At 42.9% G+C, this 19,722-nt stretch overlaps 1 protein-coding gene and 1 long non-coding RNA gene across 9 annotated transcripts in view; one reads left to right on the top strand and one right to left on the bottom strand.

Annotated features, from left to right (window-relative positions):
* AFF3 (ALF transcription elongation factor 3) overlaps positions 1-19,722 on the bottom strand; it is a 246,805-nt gene that overhangs the window by 47,317 nt on the left and 179,766 nt on the right. For 7 of the 8 annotated variants that reach the window (XM_081199269.1, XM_081199267.1, XM_081199268.1 and 4 more), the window contains 2 exons: positions 11,631-11,682; positions 1,398-1,438 (listed from right to left, as the gene is read on the bottom strand). In XM_081199269.1, the coding sequence (XP_081055395.1) occupies positions 1,398-1,438; positions 11,631-11,682 (93 nt within the window). The remainder of the gene's footprint in view (positions 1-1,397; positions 1,439-11,630; positions 11,683-19,722) is intronic. The other variant, XM_081199266.1, reaches the window with a different exon arrangement.
* On the top strand, positions 2,934-4,101 carry LOC308589823. Its single transcript, XR_014009499.1, has 3 exons — positions 2,934-3,118; positions 3,536-3,663; positions 3,932-4,101. It is a non-coding gene; the product is annotated as an uncharacterized lncRNA (long non-coding RNA).

Here is a 19,722-nt window from a genome sequence, read left to right as displayed (position 1 = left end):
GGAGAGCAAATGGAACTTGCCTTCCATACATTCAGGTCTGAGGTATGATGGTGTCTTTTCTTCCTGTTCTACATCACATATATTTATCACAAATGTTTGTGTTCCTTTGTCTCCCAGCACCCTTTTCCCTTTGCAAGATTGGCTAACACAGCTTGAAGCATTCAATCTTTTGATAAGTTTGCAAAGACAAGTTATTTTTCCTGCTGTTTCAACTCTCTCTCTCTCTCTCTCTCTCTCTCTCTCTCTCTCTCTCTCACACACACACACACACACACACACACACATATACACACACACACACTTTAAACAGAACAGGGCTTGTCAGTGGAGGTGGGATAGTTTTGATGGTCTCAGCCTCAGACCACAAAGAAATGTTATTCACCCATGCACAACGTATAATTCATCCTAAGTGGCAGGTTCTGCTCTGGAGAAGCAGTTGACTGAGCTGCCTTACAAAGTCAATTACTGCTTATTCTCAGGGAGGCGGGGGAGTCTAGGCCAGAAGGGCTGAGATGCCTGCCAAGAAGGCATGGAAGAATTTGCTTTGTGTCAGCCTGCATGACACAGTATCTCATTTGTGGGTAAATATAAATCTAGTAGGCTGTTTTTGTTTTGTTTTTAAAAAGAGGTGCTGTAAAATGTACCTTCCAAAAACAACATTCCTTCTTCCCTAAAACTTACATAAAACCAAGACTGTGTTAAAAGGCAGCCTTTGCACTTCTAAGCAATCTATTTTCATTAAAAGTTCTTTAAGGTAAAGCTACACTGCGTGGCTTATAACCTCATTCCTATATACCTTCCTTTCTCAGGAAAATGACAGAACATTTCATATATTTCAGTAGATGTTTTGCACAAGTAAAGTCTGAGTAATTAGTTAACGTAAGTATTATTGGCTAAGCAAGTGTGAAGAACTGCCAATAAATTAAAGAGAGAGAGAGAGAAGAAAAACCTCAGACCAATGTGAATAATAGACATTGTTTTATAAGGGCATCAAATCTAGAAAAAAATCCCCAGGAAAAGGGGGAAAAAGGAAAAGGGAAAAGGAGAACATCTTGAAATAAATGGTGTACTTATCGCTGAGAAATGAGCCTAGATACGTCTTAAAAAATGTTAAAGCTCAGAATTTACTGCATCATTCATGCAGTTTCATATCTCTCATTTCATGCCATAACAAGGGATTCTGCATACTCCATATGAAATACAGTAAGACTATGATTTTTCCCCCCAGCAGCAATAAGCTCCACGCATGCATGACAAATCCAAGCATGCAAAAATGTTTAGCATCCCAGTTCAGAGATACTTTGGGGACAAAATCCGATTATGAGTTATATGCCACAATAAATAGGGCTCAGCGTTTCATAAAGCAATTTATAGTTCATAAAAATGACAAAATGTACCTGTCGGATAGAACCCGGAGAGCAGATCTCTGTGCTGCCTGCTGGAAGGAAGGGCAGAGATGTTTATTTTATATTCTGACTTTTAAAACAGGAGCTCAATCAACACTTCAAAAAAAACACACGTCACACACATTCCTATCACGTGTCCAAATTTTAAAGTATTAACAAGTAGCTGTAATATGGATATTTCTGATCTACAAGATGTAATAACACTTTGTTAAGTACGCTATAAAGCCCCCAAAATGGTTAAAGCACAGATCTTTCCATCCATACGATTCTATTCAAATGACTTTAAAAAAACCAAAAACCTTGCAGGAAATAATTCCATCCTTTCCCACCATCTCATTTACCATTAGTCCCCTTCCATTCTTCTGCAAAACAGACAGCACATATTTGGGTCTCTGGAATCATCTGTTGTTAGTTACAGAATTGTACGTTTAGCAAACTATGCAAGAACTGTTTCAGGCTTTCTAAGACATCATTGTGATACACTGTTGGCAAGTTCTGACTGTGCTGCAAAAGCAGATGAATGTTCCATTGATGATTTACCTCTCAGTCATTGCCTGTTGAAGGTGGTGGTGGTGAAATCCAGATCTTGCTAGTACGTTAAATTGCGGAGGAAAAAAATCACAGCCTTACGAATTTAACAGGACGCTCCGTTTTTATCAGCAAACTAGCTTCCAATTCCGTTATTGTCCATTTGCTGACATAAGTCTCATGGAAAGTACTGACATGGATGGCTTCGTTTTCAGTGACTAACTGAATATACCTAATATTACGATCGTCTTGGCTACAATCTTGGCCTTGGCTTTAATCTCATACATTCTGGATTTCTGCCAACACTCTTTGGAATAAAGAGTTCGTACAAACAACAGTACCATTAAATCAATGGTTATTACTTTACACCCAAAGTTGTGTAACATCTTTATAAATAGAGTATCCCCTTGCTATATTTATGTACAGTAAGCTTGTGTGCATTCAGTTTTACATGCTTGGCAATTTAGTTTTTTATTTGTGGGTGGGGGGAATGGCAAGGGGGCGGGCATCCAGGAAAAAAAGACTTTGGCAATCCCACCTGCCATTGCACCCAAAGTGTTTTGACTATACACGTTTTTTGTTTTAGGTGCGATCCATGGAATGTAGCCCCCACATAACTTGTGTGCTTACTGGACTATATTTTATTACATTCAAGAAGCACGAGGTGGCACATATGGTTATCCCCCTCCCATTTTATCCTGACCAAGCTGAGTTTTAAGGCTGAGAAGAAGTTTGAATATGGGTCTCTCTGGTGCAAGACTTTGTTGATGGTCTACTTAGGTACAATTTCATTCACAGCACGAAACGATGGTTCTGCATATTGTTAATTCATAATTGTACCTTGCATGTCCCACTATCTCCATGTGAGAGGACTTTAGCAAGTCAGAAACCTTATTTTTGTAGAGAGAAATCCTGGTTACAATCGAAAGTAATGGTTCTTTGTTTTTCAGTGGGACTTCTTCATCTTTCCTGCTTGCCACGAGTGACGTGCTGCATGACCCACCCTGCAATTATTTCATTAATTCTAACACTTTATTTCAGGATTTTTCAAACTGATGCCACTGCCAGCTGTTGGGACATAACAGGGTCTTCTCAGTGGTGGTTCCCAGATTGTGGAATGCCCTTCCTGGAGAGGTGCATTTGCCTCTTTCATCAGCATCAGCATCAACAACAAGCTGATATTGGTAGGTCTTTTCAGAACCATTTAACTATGAGACCTGAAATGGGTCCAAATAGAACAGGTTTCCCAAATTTGATAAGCAGACCTGCCACATCTCCTCTTCTTCTTTGTATTTATTTGCTCATAAGTAACAATTAACTCTATGACCCTAGTAAAGATGCCCCCCCCCCGAGATCTGATAGTGAAATTAAGAAATTATGTACTCTCAGAATGTCTGTTTGAATCTCTGAAAGCTTGTGTCAGCTACAAGTTTTTTGTTCTGGTTCAAATTCCATTATCCTGGAGTAATCTTTGAAATTAACTGGAAGATTATCACATACGTATGTATGATGATAACCAACAGGTGATATAACTATATGTTGAAAGGTGTAAAAATAGCGTGCCCTTAACTCTGCCTTGTGTGCTCCTTTTAAAAAACCAGAGCTCACGCAAGGAAGAAAGCAGATGAATCTCTCACATGGGCAAGATGCCAGAAGTGAAGAACTTGGAAAAACTGCTTCAGACTATGTCATGATCATGGAAAGCTCAGATGACATACCATTCAGGAAGGTAGGTAGACAATAATATATTACCTCTCCCAAACAAGAGCAGAACAGCCACAGATAACTCCTGACTCCGCCCAAATACAACAAAGTCCAGTGTCACTGAGTAAGACTATTTTAAAGATCCCATGCACACAGCCTATGGCAGCGCAACTAATTTGACAGAAAATTATCAAAGACAATTATCAAATAAAAATTAGGCTGCGTAGAAAAGTAATCTCCTGCCAACTCATTTTCTTCCATGTTGCTATACTAATTCTTTTTAACTTGCACAGGTTTTTGGTACAAAGATGCAACACTGAAAAACATACACTCCAGAACTCAAGTCGACTTGAGTTTTTCACTTTGGTAGTGTGTGTACTATGAGTTCCTATCATTTGTAATATGTAATTGCTGCATGCACTGAAAATACATTTTAAACCGAAAAACAGAAGTGTAAGAAAACATCCCTGCAGAAAGTGTGTTGTGGTGCACAACTCTTCCCCCTTCGTTGCCTGAGCTGCTCTGTCGGCTGTGGGGCTCAGATGTGACAAGTGAGTCACCTAATCCCTGAAAATTATGCTCAGTGTAGATTCATTTTTAAGTTACAAGCTGATTGCTTATTAAAGTATAACTGATGCACTTCCCTCCTCTGTGCCAGGTAATTAGCAGCTTTTGAAAATATTTTGGCCCCTCTAAATGTTACATAAACATCTGTTTTACCATAATCACCCTTGTCAGACAATATTAGTTTATTTGTCAACTTCTTGCTGTGTGCTGATGTTTTATTTATTTAAACGGTGTTAATGCCACTTCTAGAAATTTCATATTGACTATTTCTGTTTTGACAATTTGTCTGTGGACAACAATTTTTTTAAAAAAAATCAAAGACCTACAGCAAACATTTTTCAGCCTGAAAGCCACATTCCCTCATGAACATCCTTCCAGGACCTGAATACTTCTGGTGGGTGTGATGAGACACACACCACTCTCCATCCTCCATCCACTTCAATGATACACTCCAGACAGATAAAACCACTAGAGGGGTCCACAGAGAAGGCTTAATGAGGAGTGTGGCTTGCAGAGAAAAAATGGTCTGCTCAGTGTTCTTCAGGGACAGATAGAGGTACCAGGTGGGCTGCATTTGACCCCCAATCTTTAGGTTCCCCAATATCTGCAGGAAAAGTATGTGAAAACAAGCTGGGAAATATATTTTTTCTATAGGCTACAAAATACCATGGTGGCATTTCTATTAAAAAACAGGAGGGTGGGGATGCTCTCCTATCTCTCTGGAGACAGAGTCAGACTGGGTTTGTGGAAGGGCCATAGCTCAGTGGTAGAGCACCAGGTTTGCATGGAGAAGGTACCAGCATTTCCAGGTAGGGCTGGAACCCCAGAAAGCTGCCGCTAGTCAGCATACAGACACTACTGAGCTGGATGTATAAGGTCACTTCCCAAGTTCCAATTTGCTAAGTATTGGTTGCTGCTGTAGCTACCACAGCACAATCTATATCTCCTTCGTGGCTTTTAAAAACAAAGGGCAACACTGCGTTGTCCAAAAACCAGAACGGCAATGGCACCCTTGCACACATCACAGTGGTACCTTGGGTTACATACGCTTCAGGTTACAGACTCCGCTAACCCAGAAATAGTACCTTGGGTTAAGAACTTTGCTTCAGGATGAGAACAGAAATCATGCTTTGGTGGCACGGCGGCCCCATTAGGTAAAGTGGTGCTTCAGGTTAAGAACAGTTTCAGGTTAAGAACAGACCTCCGGAACGAATTAAGTACTTAACCCAAGGTACCACTGTATATTCTAGCAAGCGGGATCTGCAACAACATGGTGTACTCCTGTTTGACTGTTTCATTTAGTCTGCCATTTGCTCCTTCATTATATTCCATTCCATTTCCCTTTGCACCTGATTTTCTGTTTCCACCACCCGCAGAGTCAGTCAGCACAGCATTCCAGGGCCACTAAGCAGATTAAGTCCCCATTGGTTTATCATTCTGGCTTAGTTCCTATCCACCCGCCCCCGGGCTTTTTGCACTCTTGCAAACCTTGGGGTCTTCTCCTGTCTCCCCTGTTGTGGGCAGGTGATGCTTTTTTAGCTACATAAGCAACAATGCTCACAGATGAGAACCAGAAATTCAGGGAACACCGTGTGTGTGTGTGTGTGTGTGTGTGTGTGTGTGTGTTGCAAATAAGGAATGTTGAGCCCAGGTATTTGACCTAAAACTGTTTCCCTGAAGCTGTGTTTATAGCTCCTTATCTTTATTTGAAATCAATACAGTTATTTCAGGAAACTTGCTACTGTACACAAAGAAGGGTTGAGATTCTGCTCAAGTGGATTTTAACAATACTGCTGTGATAGAAGCAAGGGGGGGACCATTGATGGTCCGGAATACAGAGCAAAGTATTTCAGGTGAATTGCTCAGCTTCGATACCTCAGTTGCCATAAATTGTAAGATACAGGATTTTGTCCATCTCTTCCCCCAGCCCTCCATTAGTGGATATAGATTCATTCAGCACTAGGTCGATTGATTTTCCCTCAGCCTATTAATCACTCTGGAAAAGTTCCAGCTGTACTTCAAGTCCATGAGACAACACAAGTATTCTAACAGCAGTAATAATTTTGTGGTTCTCATTCTCTTCAGATTGCATCTTCTATCTCCAGCTTTTATTGCAACAAGTCAGAGGTTGGGGAAATAATCAGCAAATATTTAGGTTTCCGTGTCAGTAAAATAAACTACCCCCAAACTGCCATGAGTTGCAATCTGTTGGTGAAAGGAAATCAAAGGGGAAACTGAATGCCTCCATTGTAATTGGGAGTGAAAAGTGAGCAACTTCAATGTAATTAGAGTACAGCAATGCATGGAACAAGATGAAAGGAAGCTGAGGAAGAGATGACCTGTGCCTTACAATGCTCAGAGAAATTTGAAAAATGCTAATACTGAGGCCAGATACTATATGCTGCATTAAGCTTTGAATCTGCAGGCATTTAAACCTATGTTACAATTTAACAACTTTACTAACTCCTTTTTAACAATAAAGAAGAACTATATGATGGGAGAGGTGTCCACCAGTTATTGATGTAGAGGAGAAAATGGACTGGACCCTAATTATAGGCTGGGATAATTCATAGTCGGGAAGAACAATCAATGCAACTTATTTCTTGTACTTGCTGGGTAGTGAACAGGCTAGACTACTGCTGTAACTTGGCCACAACTATGGTAATGGACACAATGAGCATCTCTCCAGTACGTTCTATATTACAGAATCTGGCTTATGATATAAACGATTGACACACAATAAAAGCAAGGGCAGAATGAAACAGCCTCTGCTTAGTCAGCGAATGTGGAAGACAAGTGTTTCAAAAGCTAGGCATTAAAAAAAGGGGGGGAGAGTAAGTTTAAGAAAAGATGGCCCTGAATGGAAAAATGACAAATGGGAGGAGAAGGTGTCATTGGTGTTTGAAGTGTATGTATGATCAACTTAGTTCATTATAAAAATGATGCTATTCCTTTTTATTATTGCATATATTTTATTCTTCAATAATATATGTTGTTGTTGTTGATGATGTTTGTTGTTGTGGTGGTGGTGTGTCTCGAGAGAAAATGGAGTGCACCTCGGGGGGATGTGAAGTCAAACCACTGGGGAATCACAGGGCCTGCTGTGGCTGCAGACACCAGTAATTTGTAACTGCTGCCTCCTGCATTGTTTTTGCTGTGTTAGCAGCACCAAAGTGACCTCCCCGGGGCACAAGCCTGGGCAGAGTGTATGGATGTCCTGGGCTGCCAAGACAACAAGGCCCCCTGCTCAGCCTCACTGATGTGGTCCAAAGGAAAGTGAAACAATACATTTGGCACCAGCTTGGCTGCAGGAGTTGCCAGAAGGAGGTGTACAAGACGCCATCCAACCACCTTAGGGACTGCACACCATATTTATATAGGGTTTTGCAAGGCAGTGGATAGCAAGAGGAAAAAAATAGGTAGATGATAGACAAACAGATAGATAGACAGACAGACATAGATAAAGGGACCCCAGACCATTAGGTCCAGTCGTGACCGACTCTGGGGTTGCGGCGCTCATCTCGCTTTACTGGCCGAGGGAGCCGGCGTTTGTCCGCAGATAGCTTCCAGGTCATGTGGCCAGCATGACCAAGCTGCTTCTGGCAAACCAGAGCAGCGCACAGAAATGCCGTTTAATCGGCAAGTCCTAGGCTCTGTGGTTTAACCCACAGCGCCACCCGTGTCCTCAGGTGGTACCTGCTAATGGAGAGGAGGACATGCTGAAAGGAGGTGGTTCAGTGCAGACTATAGAATCATCAGGGAAGCAGGTCACCTTATGTTCTGCATAACCATTTCTGTGCTTCCACCTTGCCTCTGGGTGTCACCTACCAAACAGTGTAATTGCACAAGCAATGCTAAATTCACTGAGTTCACAGAGATGAATGAGCTTGTGCAACAGCAGCCCTTCCTGGCGAACCCTCTCTGCTCCTGCCCACATTCCCTTCCCTTTCTAACGCCATCCAACTGCTTACTTTGCATAATTTATGACAAGCATAGAACTTTCAGTGCATCGCTGTGGAATATACACTTGACCTTATCTCTATTAAGCACGTTCAAATCAAGTCTCTTTGTGTTGTACACACAGTACTACAGAGCTGGTCTCTGCACCATTTCTTTCAGGCACAGACATACAGCAATACATAGAAGGCGGCTTTTTAAAAATAATGAGCATCTGCTGTAAAGGGCAGTGGCTGCTGAAATCATTAAACGTAATCATTAAACCATCTTCTATTAAAATCTTGTTAGCCAATTTTAGATGCATTACTACTAAGACACTATTAATGAAAACTGTCATAGCTAATCTGGGTTTGGAATGCTGAGATTTAAAATATTTTAGCTTGGGAGTTATATCAGCGTGCCCTTAGGGAAGGCTAAGGTTTAGGTGGCAGAGTAACTTTAACGTCCCCTGAAAGGTTTCGACTATATTTTATTAAAACAAGTTAATGGTATTGCTTATGTTAAACATGCCATTTGATGATACACAAGTTTAAAAACTTTTAAGTAGCAGTCATGTGTGTGCATGAACAGGATTGGAAGAGGGGCTGACATATGGGGAAGTAGGGGTTACCGTATTGTTCCCCCTATAGGACGCACTTTTCCCCCTCCAAAAATGAAGGGGAAATGTGTGTGCATCCTATGGGGCGAATGCAGACTTTCGCTGAAGCCTGGAGAGCGAGAGGGGTCGGTGCTCACCGACCCCTCTCGCTCTCCAGGCTTCAGGAAGCTCTGCGCAACCCTCGGGAGACCGGCTCCGAGGGTTGCGCAGAGCTGCCTGCAGTCCCCGGCTCAGCGCAGCTCTGCGCGGCCACCGGGAGCCGGGCGCGAAGTCCCGCCCCGCTCCCGATGGCCGCACAAAGCTGCCTGCAGTCCCAGGATCAGCGCAGCTCTGCGTGGCCACCAGGAGCGGGGCGCGGAGTCCCGCCCCCCCTCCCGATGGCCGCATAGAGCTGCCTGCAGTCCCGGGATCAGCACAGCTCTGCGGGGCCACCGGGAGCCGGGCGCGAAGTCCCGCCCCGTTCCCAATGGCCGTACAGAGCTGCCTGCAGTCCCGGGATCAGCGCAGCTCTGCGGGGCCACCGGGAGCCGGGCGCGAAGTCCCGCCCCGTTCCCGATGGCCGCGCAGAGCTGCCTGCAGTCCCGGGATCAGCGCAGCTCTGCTCGGCCATCGGGAGCGGGGCGCGAAGTCCCACCCCGCTCAGGATGGCCGCGCAGAGCTGCCTACAGTCCCGGGATCAGCGCACTTCTCCCCATAGCCAGCCCCACAAGCTCGGGGGACAGCGGGGAGGCAGAGCACGCCTTCCCGTTGTTCCCCGACCTGGTTCTTCCAGCCCCGCACCTGGGGGGGGAAATAATTTTTTCCCCTTTATTTCCCCCCCAAAAAACTAGGTGCGTCCTATGGGCCAGAGCGTCCTATGGGGCGCAAAATACGGTAACTGTAGTCCCAGCTCCCACAAAACACTGCCCCACTGAAGCTGCTATTTAGTCTTGGAGTGAAAATGCTAGGTATAGTCCTACCTGGTATGATTGTTCAAGTAATCTGAATTCGTCATAATATTTTAGCACATACTTACTAAGTGTGTGTGTGTGTGTGTGTGTGTGTGTGTGTGTGTGTGTGTGAGTGAGAGAGAGAGAGAGTGCTATTACTTGAAAAGTACTACAACAAAGTTCTTTTTCTTTCACTCAAAGCCAGAGTTCCATTTTGAAGCCATGTCTCTAAAGATGGATTTTGGTTGCTTCTGTAGCTTCTATTTATACAATTTCACAATTTCTTTGGCAGAGGCCAAAGTACATACCAGGGTGTTGCCGTTTATGAACCTCGGGAGATGTGAGAGGCAAACAGACTGGATGAACTTTGGTTACATATTCCAGACAAGCACAATGGCTCTATTTATTCAGACTAAGCTGCTGAATGCAGATTGATTGGCTCTGTGGGCAATAAATTTTCACAGCCACAAAACCTCAGTGGCAACCAACCTGATCCTGCAGAAGGGTGGGGAAACTGCCTACAAGCCTGAGGTTGTAAAAATAAGTTAGATTATTTTTCCACATATGTAAACTAGTCAGTCAAATTCATTTAACACTGATTGACATGAATTCCACAACTGGCTTCAGTGGCTTACTTCTTCCCTATAGAGTTCTACTTTCTTCTATAAAATGTTCTATCCTAAAATAATAGGAAGCAAAGTAGAAAGGAGAAAGGAAAGGAAGGAGGGATATTTGCATAATAGTTAGCAATCACTGTTTAATATAATACACCCAAGGCTGATTTAAACGGCCCAGTGACCACTATACTGAAGAACAGAGAATCGAAATATGGATATTTCATGTGTCATTCCACACTTCAGGGGAACCAAGAGGCAATAATCATGACAACTGAACAATCTTAAGTATGATTTTAACATCTCCATGACACAAAGCTTCAGACATTTTCTGAAAGGATGATGGCAGCATTATTGCTCTATGTATTATAAATCAAAGGGAACTGGGTCATTTTAACTTGCAGATTTATGTTAACTACCAAGCGGTCTGCTGATTGTGTGAGCTCTTCAGATATTTATTGGGGATCAAAAAGGTAAGTTCTTCTCCAAAATCGGTGGAATTAAATACGCAAGCAGGAAAAAATTCTATCCCCACATTAGCTCTTCTGATCACTGCCTATAAAATTTTAACTATGATTTTAACTGGATAAATGATGAGGAGCAAAGGAGGAAAATACATTTAGGTAATTAAAATTAAGGATCTATCTAATGTGTGTGGCTAATTAATTACAGCAAGCTTATTGACACATGATCAGCTCAACTTTGTTCTCCTCTTCCTCCTCCTTCATAGCTTCTTCTCTAACTCTTAAGCTTATTTATTTAACGTAACACATTGAGAGCATTTTCATGCTACCACACATTCTCTGCTCTTGTAGCCATACACTTTCATTGGAAAATCCCATGTTATTGTCTGGGCTTGTTCCCATGGGACATCCTACAGTGCTTTAATTTCTAGGAAGAAAGAGAGGCAGAGGCTATGAGGAAATATCATTTCCTCTTTAGCACTTTAACAACTTGTTGCCCTCCACTTGTTTTGGATGACAACTCCCATCCACTGCAGCCAGTACAGCCATGGCTGGAGCAAAACCTCTTCACTAGATTGAGGACAATTCCCTCATTTCCTGCAGCCCTATATGACACAGCCATCACTGCTCAGAGGACTGCCCTGACTCCCAGGAGAAAGTCTTATGAGCGGGGAGAAGGGTTCTAGTTGCGCCACCATTGGATACCACCCAAGAGCTATAACTCTATACACATTATTAACTGGATCCTCAGCTTTGTATGAAATGCTTCTTATGAAATATTTAAATGAGTTATGACATCGTCAGCATACCTCTATCATTAGATCATGCACTTTTTATATTTAAAAAACCTTTAGTTTTGTTACCTGGTCGTTCTCCTCTTCATCACTGCTCAACTTGAGGTCATCTTCTAACATCCTGGAAAGAGAAAACAACAAATGACCTACATTTAAGTCCAATAAAACGTTTCAGATATAGTTTAGATAATAAAAGCCTCTTAATTATGTGGCACTATGATGTAAGAAGAACGTTGGTGAATCGGACCAAATGCACACATGGATCTGGCTTCAAGGATGATGCTGCGTGGGTGGTGAAGGGCACCCAGATCCTGGTTTCACCAGGCCAAGGCCTGGTCAATAACAAACAAACAAACAAACAAACAAACAAACAAACAAACAAACAACTGTCTGTTCATTCAGCTTTCCTGTACAAAGGGAGGCAGGCCTTTCAGGGAACAGAAACGCCTTGGGTTCCACCGCCAAGTATATTAGAGGGAAGGATCAATAATGGAGGGAAGCAGAGGAAGAGGCGGGAATATGAGGCCTGTGAGGATGCTACCTGGCAGGACTAGCATATCAGGCAAAATAGCATGGGGTGTGGGGGGAACTGATCGCATGAGTTGCCCAAGGAAATAGCTGGTTGTCTCATGCAGGAGCCAGGCTATCGGTTTATGCAGTGCTTCTCCTGACTGGCTCAGGAATCTGTGAGGGAAGGGTTTTTCACCTTTTCTAATGTATAAACCATCATCCATAGGGTCTCTCCCCCCCCCCCCCGAAAGTGACTCAAAGCGACTTACTGAAACATCATCAAAAGCCAGTATAGAAACAAAAACAAAACAGAAACCTTAAGCGCTCCTCCACAATATGCAGAGATCCCACTCAACCCACACAAACTGCTCTAGTGGCTCCTCCTACAATCCCTGTTTTGAGACTGGAGGCAGGTGTGTAAAGGGTTGTGTGTGAAGTTCCTCTCATTCCCATTTCAGCAGCTGTACTGTCTGGATGAAAAGTGAAACTTCTCCCCCAGAGCATCATTGAAAGGCAACAAACTATGTTGTCATTTGGGAGAGCTGCGATCCCACCTCTGAGGCTGATGGACCAGCGTTTGAAAGTCCCATTGTTCTAGGTGCATTTTGCGACAGGTAATTTCATTAATGCGAACATTTTTCGAAGCTCTGGGAGCAGTACTGCACTTAAGATTTCAGATTAAAACAAACATAAGATTTTAGCTGCAGTTCATTCATTTTCAGCTTTGTATTCTTGTTATAAAAAAAGCGCGCCTAGGCATTCCGTTGTGGTGCCCATAACCTAGGTTTAAGGTGCCATTTAGCTCCTAAGTTTTCAGTTTCTAACACTGTGGTGGACATATTATTCCCTTCTTTCCAGGCCTGTGTCACTCTGCTTTCTACACAGGCCCTAACCCCTCTAGGATCACGACAGAGTGCCATCCTGTGGACACCAGAAGCAACCAGAAAAAGTTCGGTGCGTGCTAAAGATTAATCAATGACACTTGCTTCCACTGAGGAGAAGGGAAATGCTGTTACACTTGAACAGCAATCAGACTTCAACACTGCAGATTTACCCCAAATGGTATGCAAAGTGGTGGCTAGGAAATATAATTTCTACTTAGTAGAAATTCACATAACAGACAAGAAAAAAGTACAATGCTTGACAACTCTGCATGCAGTCAATTTTTTTGGTCACTGCTATCATTTATCTCTTAAGTCCAGAAGTGTGACTCTGTCACAATCCAACTTGGAGGCAATTAACACTTCACACAGCATCAGGGGTCCTCAAAGTGTCTAACTACACAGTAGTCATGTGCTTCCTGTGCTCCCAAGTATTTTGAAGTGTATCTCCTCTTGGTGCTTAACCAAAGTTAACTGCTTGAGGTATTGGCTTGATGACTGGGTAGAGAGCCTTCTGAGTGACAGAATCATGTTTCTGGAATGTTCTCCTCAGGAAAGCGTACCTGGCATCTGCACTGTCATATTCTCAGTGCCAGACAAAGACCTTTTTGTTATCCCAGGCTTCTTGAGAACAGTTGACCCTGATCTGGTATATTTTTATTTGAAATGTGAAATAAAATCTATTAAACTTGAAGCAGCAGACAAGTACCAGAATTCCTATGAAGCTGCTCGGCATGAATTGAAAATAGAAAACAGAGGGTAAGTGATAATTTTGTAATTCTCCTAGAATCACAAACAGGTGGCAAACTGGGTCATGTGTTTCTTTAATAATAATAATAATAATAATAATAATAATAATAATAATAATAATAATAATAAATCAGTTCAAAGGTATATCTCATTAGTTGGGATGTCATTATTCTTTGAGAGAATTTGCATGCATTCTGACTGTCAGTCAAATCAGCTAACATCAATAAATATTGACTGGAAAACATGCAGAGTCTGGTTTTTTTATTTGTGCAAAATGAACCATCTACTGCAAACTCCAAGAAAAGGCATACCTCTGAAAAATATGTGCTAAGATTAATCTATTGAAACACACAGATAAAAGATATCTAACTATCAAAACATAAATACTTCATGAATAATGGGTGGACACATGTTTCAATCAGTGTTAACGAAGTGAAATTTACTGCTCTTATCCTCTTCCCATCACATAACAGATGGTTAACCTTGCCTAATGCATATCTACATCCAAAGCATGAATTTCATTTAGGACAATCTGCTAACACAGTATCAACGAAGCTGCCATTTTAAACAAGCTGTTGTGGCAACTCTATCACTGAAACAATTCCACATGCTAAAAATCTAATGTACAATTTTGCTGCTGTGTTTTTGAAAAACACAACGCTTATTTGTTTAGAAGGAAACAGAAAAAACCCAGAAGATTGTTGCTAACATAGGAACAGAGGCGGGGCTAGCTGCTCTGGCACCCATGCTGTGCACCCAGGGGTGGGGCGAGCATCCCAGGGGGCAGGGCGAGTGTCCGGGGGGGTGGTGCCACCCGCAGTGAGCATCCCAGGGGGCAAAGTGAGCTGCCCATGGGAGGTGGAGCGAGCCCCCATGGCGGGCTGTTTCCTGGGCAAGCGGGTGGGGGGGGGAGCTGCGCTGATTTGCCAGCAGCCTTCCTCCCTTCCCTCTTCCTTTTGACAGCTTGGAGGAGTCCCCCCCCCCCGGAAGCAGCCCAGGAGCGGGGGCAACGGCACACCGCCCACCCGCGACTCCCAAGCCTCCCCTGAGCTGTCAAAATGAAGGGGGAAGGCCGCTGGAAAGTTGGTGCAGCTCCACCCTTTCCCCCGACAGCTTCGGAGTCATGGGCGGGTGGTGCACCAAATGTCACCCCCTCAGTGATGACACCCACCCACCCCCTTCCTCCGCCCCTGCATAGGAAGGTGAACGATTAAAAAAACAAAAACGCAATTTGCAAATATTTCAGTGGAGCCCACTAGGATGTCTCTAGAAACCTTCTATTGTGCTTTAGAGAACAAGTTGGGCCTGAAGCAAATGCTGACATGGAGTATTCCTATTCAGTTGTTCCAGCCATGCCTTCCTACAGGATACTCCATTCCATTCCACCAAACTGCATCAGTAGCTCATCATCCTGGGTTCACTGACTGTATACAGGTGCTCATGACTTTTTGTTATACAGTGGTACTTCGGGTTACCGACGCTTCAGGTTACAGACTTCGCTAACCCAGAAATAGTACCTCGGGTTAAGATCTTTGCTTCAGGATGAGAACAGAAATCGTGCGGCGGGGCGGCAGCAGCAGGAGGCCCCATTAGCTAAAGTGGTACCTCAGGTTAAGAACAGTTTCAGGTTAAGAATGGACCTCCAGAACGAATTAAGTTCTTAACCCAAGTTAGCACTGTATTTTTTAAAATCCCCCTACTTCCCATGTGAATTAAGACCCTCCCACTTTTTTTTTATAACACTCTGCAGCGGCATGGCATTATAAGCAATTTTCTTCTTTCTTCTTTCTTTGGAGATCACTCGTAACCAAGTAAGATTGTCTTCCATGAACACGGTCTTAACAGTGAGTCCGTATGTGACTGTGGAGGCCAATTCTGAATCCACACGTCCTTCTACAGTGGGGACATAAGTATCCGGGCAGGAGTTGATCATGGTGAGTGGTGAGTGCCAAACGTGCCTTCCTCTTAGCTCGTTTCTCCTTTCTGTCCTGAGTTTGTGCTTCTTCACAGTCCGCGGCACCTTTAGTAAAGGCTGTTTTCCAATTGAAGCACTTGCAGGCCAGTGTTTCCCATAGAATGGCATTATTTAAAAAGGGAGATACAATTCTGTATTCCACATTATGCCTCATGAGTGGCAACAGCATTTGCAAATAATACTAGTACAGTGGTGGGCCACAAATGAAAAGGGTTTCAGTGTGGATTGCAGCTGAGTTGGTTGCTTGTTTTGCTCTTTCACTGAGGGTCCCTCAAGTATGCTGATGCCTCTCCTCTTGCTGTTTTGGATACGTAAGAAAGGCACACGAAGAAAGAGTTTGTCATTAATGGGTGACCTGCAACAAAGTGTTGCAGTGTGAGGGCGTGTGTTCAGGAATCCAGTTAGTGGCTCCATTCCACACCTCTAGTTTGTTTGTTTACCCTTGGAAGACTTAGGGGGCAATTCTATGGCAAGATCCCGTGGGATGAGCATCTTAGGATGCAGTGGGACTTAGGCTGGAATGGATCCTAAACCAGTTTAACTGTCTTGTGTTACCTGGCATAGAACATTATTTTAAAGGCTTGTTTTCCCTCTGCAGAGAAGCAGCAGTAGCCCTGCTGCTGAATGGAATGTGAATCTGGTGTAACTTTATGATGGTTTAATTTACCCTGGCTAGCTTTACAACAGTTTCCTGTGCTCAGGATTGCTCCCTTATTTATATCTCTCAACTTGAGTTTCTGGATGGTTCCACTTTGGTTATAAAAGGACTGGAGAACTGAGTTTCTTATTAGTATATAAAATGATGGCACATAAAATAGTACAGAATAGTAAGTTAAAACACATATTTGTATTCCTAAATTCCAATACTAAAAACCACAAATGAATACTGCAAATGCTAATTAAAATAGTACAGACATGGTATAGCCCACCACATTGACATTGCTGTAAAGTAAATATAGCAATGCAAGATTTAATTACCAAACATAAAAGCAAAATTGTTGAAAAACTAAGCTGCAATCCACTGTAACAAAATTAGCAATCTCAGTAAAGAGAAATAAATAGCTGCAATTTTCCACCTGGGTAGAATCCATCTTCACAGTTCTGCTTTTCCTTTCCAAGCCATTAAGGGTTGGTAAATGAACTGTTACATTCCTGTCATGTTGATTATATCCAATGTATTGACTGCATTTTGAAATGCAACACTGAATAAGAGCCTGCCTACATGTTACACTCTGTGTCAGAAAAGTCCTACTGTGTGAGAGCTTGTGCATGTTGGGAATTCTGAGACTACTCCACTAACAGGCAGAGAAAGCTGGAGGTGACAGAAATCACACACACTCAAGCACACAGGAAGAAGAAGCTGTTGGAACTAATTGTCCCCTGGGAGTTGGAAAGAAACTGGGAATATGACCCACCATTAAGCGGAAGCAGAGGTGGGGGGGGGGAGCAGGAAAAGAGGCCAACAGTGGTTTCCACTTAATGTGCATTTACCTATCCCTCCCCAACCCCAGGAGCCTTCAGAATTATTTACAGGCAGAGGTTGGCTGCATAGAACTGCTTTTCATGTGGTGAGTAGAATGTGTAGTCAAACTCTGACAGAGTAGACACATTATCAGAATACGAAATTAGCAATGGAGCTGGGATTTCAGAAATGGGTTGAGCTAGACTTCCTCCTCTCTGAATATTGGCTTGTCTCAAAATGCCGAGTTTTCAAAACTGGGGGGGGGGGATTTCTCCTCTTCCTCAACTTTTAGGATCCCATTCCTGATTCTAGAAAGTGTAGTTTTTAATTTATCCCAACTCACCTACCAGCTACACTTCCCAGACTTCTCGGCCGGAATAACACAGGCTCTAAGTTGATTCTGAGATCTTCACTGAAAAATGAGGAGCAGCTTAGCAACAGCACTTGGTTTTCACCAGCTCGTCCCTTTGTCTTTGCTTTCTTCTGTCCTCACAACGCGGTAAGTTTAGGTAAGGAGGTGGGAGAAGGGGAAGGATAAATGGCCGGTGAACGGGCTGGCTTTCTGGACACTGCCAATTTTGTGTGTGTGTGTGTGTGTGTGTGTGTGTGTGTGTGTTTTGAGGGGGAAACCCTTGCATTCTGAGCTGCTCCAAAAATCTGTTCACCTTCTCTGGTGGGCCTTATTGTGGGACTGTGTTCACCTTGCCTGCCAAGGTCTGATGGGGAAGCCAGGGGGATGGTTTCCTAGGCTTTCTGCCTGGGAAATGGATCCCACCTGCTCGCCCAGCATATAGAGGGGGCCCATGGTTTGCTCTGCAGCCACTTTTTGTTGCATCAACAACAACAGTTGTTGTCAGTTGTCCAGTGTTCTCCTTAGGCCCCAAAGCCTTACCACCAGGAAATTCCCTGCATAAAGATTCCTTGAAGTAATAGCTTGCCAGGGACTCTGGATCTTCAGATGTCCTGGCAAATTAACACTTCCATTTCTGTGCTGGGGTTATGCACCGCTCTCACATAGCATGCGATCTTAAACCAAAACCAGGTGAGGCCTCAGTGCAGAAACTTTCTAAAAAGAAACAAAATAGAACCCAATCTTTCTCAAAACATTGCTAAAAAGGACAAAATAATTATAATACAGTTCCACAACACTTGTCTACATCCTTGGCGGTAGATAGTGCAAAATAATTTCTTAAATATGACAGGTTTACAGTTCAAAGCTTGAAAGAGATCTACAACATAATCCCACTTTAGGATCAAAGAGGCCACATAAAAATGAGAGCATGTATGAAAATGAAAGAACGATGGTCACTTACCAGAAGATTATTTCTCTGCACTGGCCTAAACATTCCCATCAGTCAAGGAGCCTGCCAAAGTTTCAGGACTAATCACTTACCACAGCAGGAAGAAACAGGTTTAAGCAATAAAGTGTCCAAGGGAGCTACTCAGTTTACCTAGTCACATCTTGCTTCCTACGATTCCATTGAGTCCATTCTGTTTGCTAGTGATTAACAGCTATTTTGGTAAGTTTATACTCCTTCAATTTCTGGTAACAGCCTGCTGCTGCCTTTTGAAAATATTACTTAATTTTTAAACATGAAGGGCAGTGGGAACCCATAACCTACACCGTGTTTTGTGTAATATGTGGTGATACATTATATTATTTCTGTGGTGTTAACACTCTACAAACTGCCTACCAGCTTGCTGAAAGTGCAGTATCTCCCTTCCTGTCAAGTTAATTGCAAAGCCTTTATCTTTCTTTCCTCAAAATAATTTGCTTCCTCAGCTATTTTCACGGGTTTACACTTTTACCTTGGATATGGCAAAGCAAAATTAAGAGATCTGAACAGTTATATAGAGTACTACATATCATTTGTAGAATATCCATGGGGCTGTATCCATACTAAGTTCCTGTTGAAATTTGGTCCCGCTGAATTCAACAGGTTAGGTCAGAATGGTGATTTACACCTGATTTATTTCAATGGGAACTGAAAACAACTTAGTTAGTCTGGAGCCAACCCCATGGTGCATCTCATAGCAAAATAAGAGACAGAACCATCCCTATTCCAAAACATCTATAGCGCAGGGCAACTTTCCCCAACCTGATGCTCATATTTTATTCCATTGCAGCTCCCATTAGCCTCTGCCAGAATGGCAAATGGTTGTGGATGCTGGTAGCTGTAATAGAAAACATCTGGTGGGCATCCGGTTGGAGAACGCTGGTATAGAATTATTGGGGGAGGGAGTTAAAACAGGAAATGAGAGGGGAAAGGCACAATATGTTTGCTGGAATAAGTTGTAGAGTTTATGAATAGGGCAAAAGAGAAGTCAAGAGAAATTTTGTAGGCCTTTGAGAAATTTGGCACAGCTTAGGGGGACAGCTTTTGATATTAGATGTGGCTGGCTGAATAATGTGGGACATCCTTAGAGATTATAACGTAGGAAAACTGCTCAGAGGCTTTTTGTCAATTAAGCAGTATATAAATCTTGTCAAACAAATCAGAAGAACAAAGGTCCCAGGCAAAGATGAATTGAAAAAGATAACATCTGAAAAATAGTGTGAGGCATATCTGTTGAGATTCTTGA

Source organism: Podarcis bocagei (genome assembly GCF_964188305.1).
Source record: "Podarcis bocagei genome assembly, chromosome: 6".
NCBI lineage: Eukaryota > Metazoa > Chordata > Lepidosauria > Squamata > Lacertidae > Podarcis > Podarcis bocagei.
Note: the sequence above shows the minus strand (reverse complement) of the source record. Positions and strands in the feature narration are given on the sequence as shown.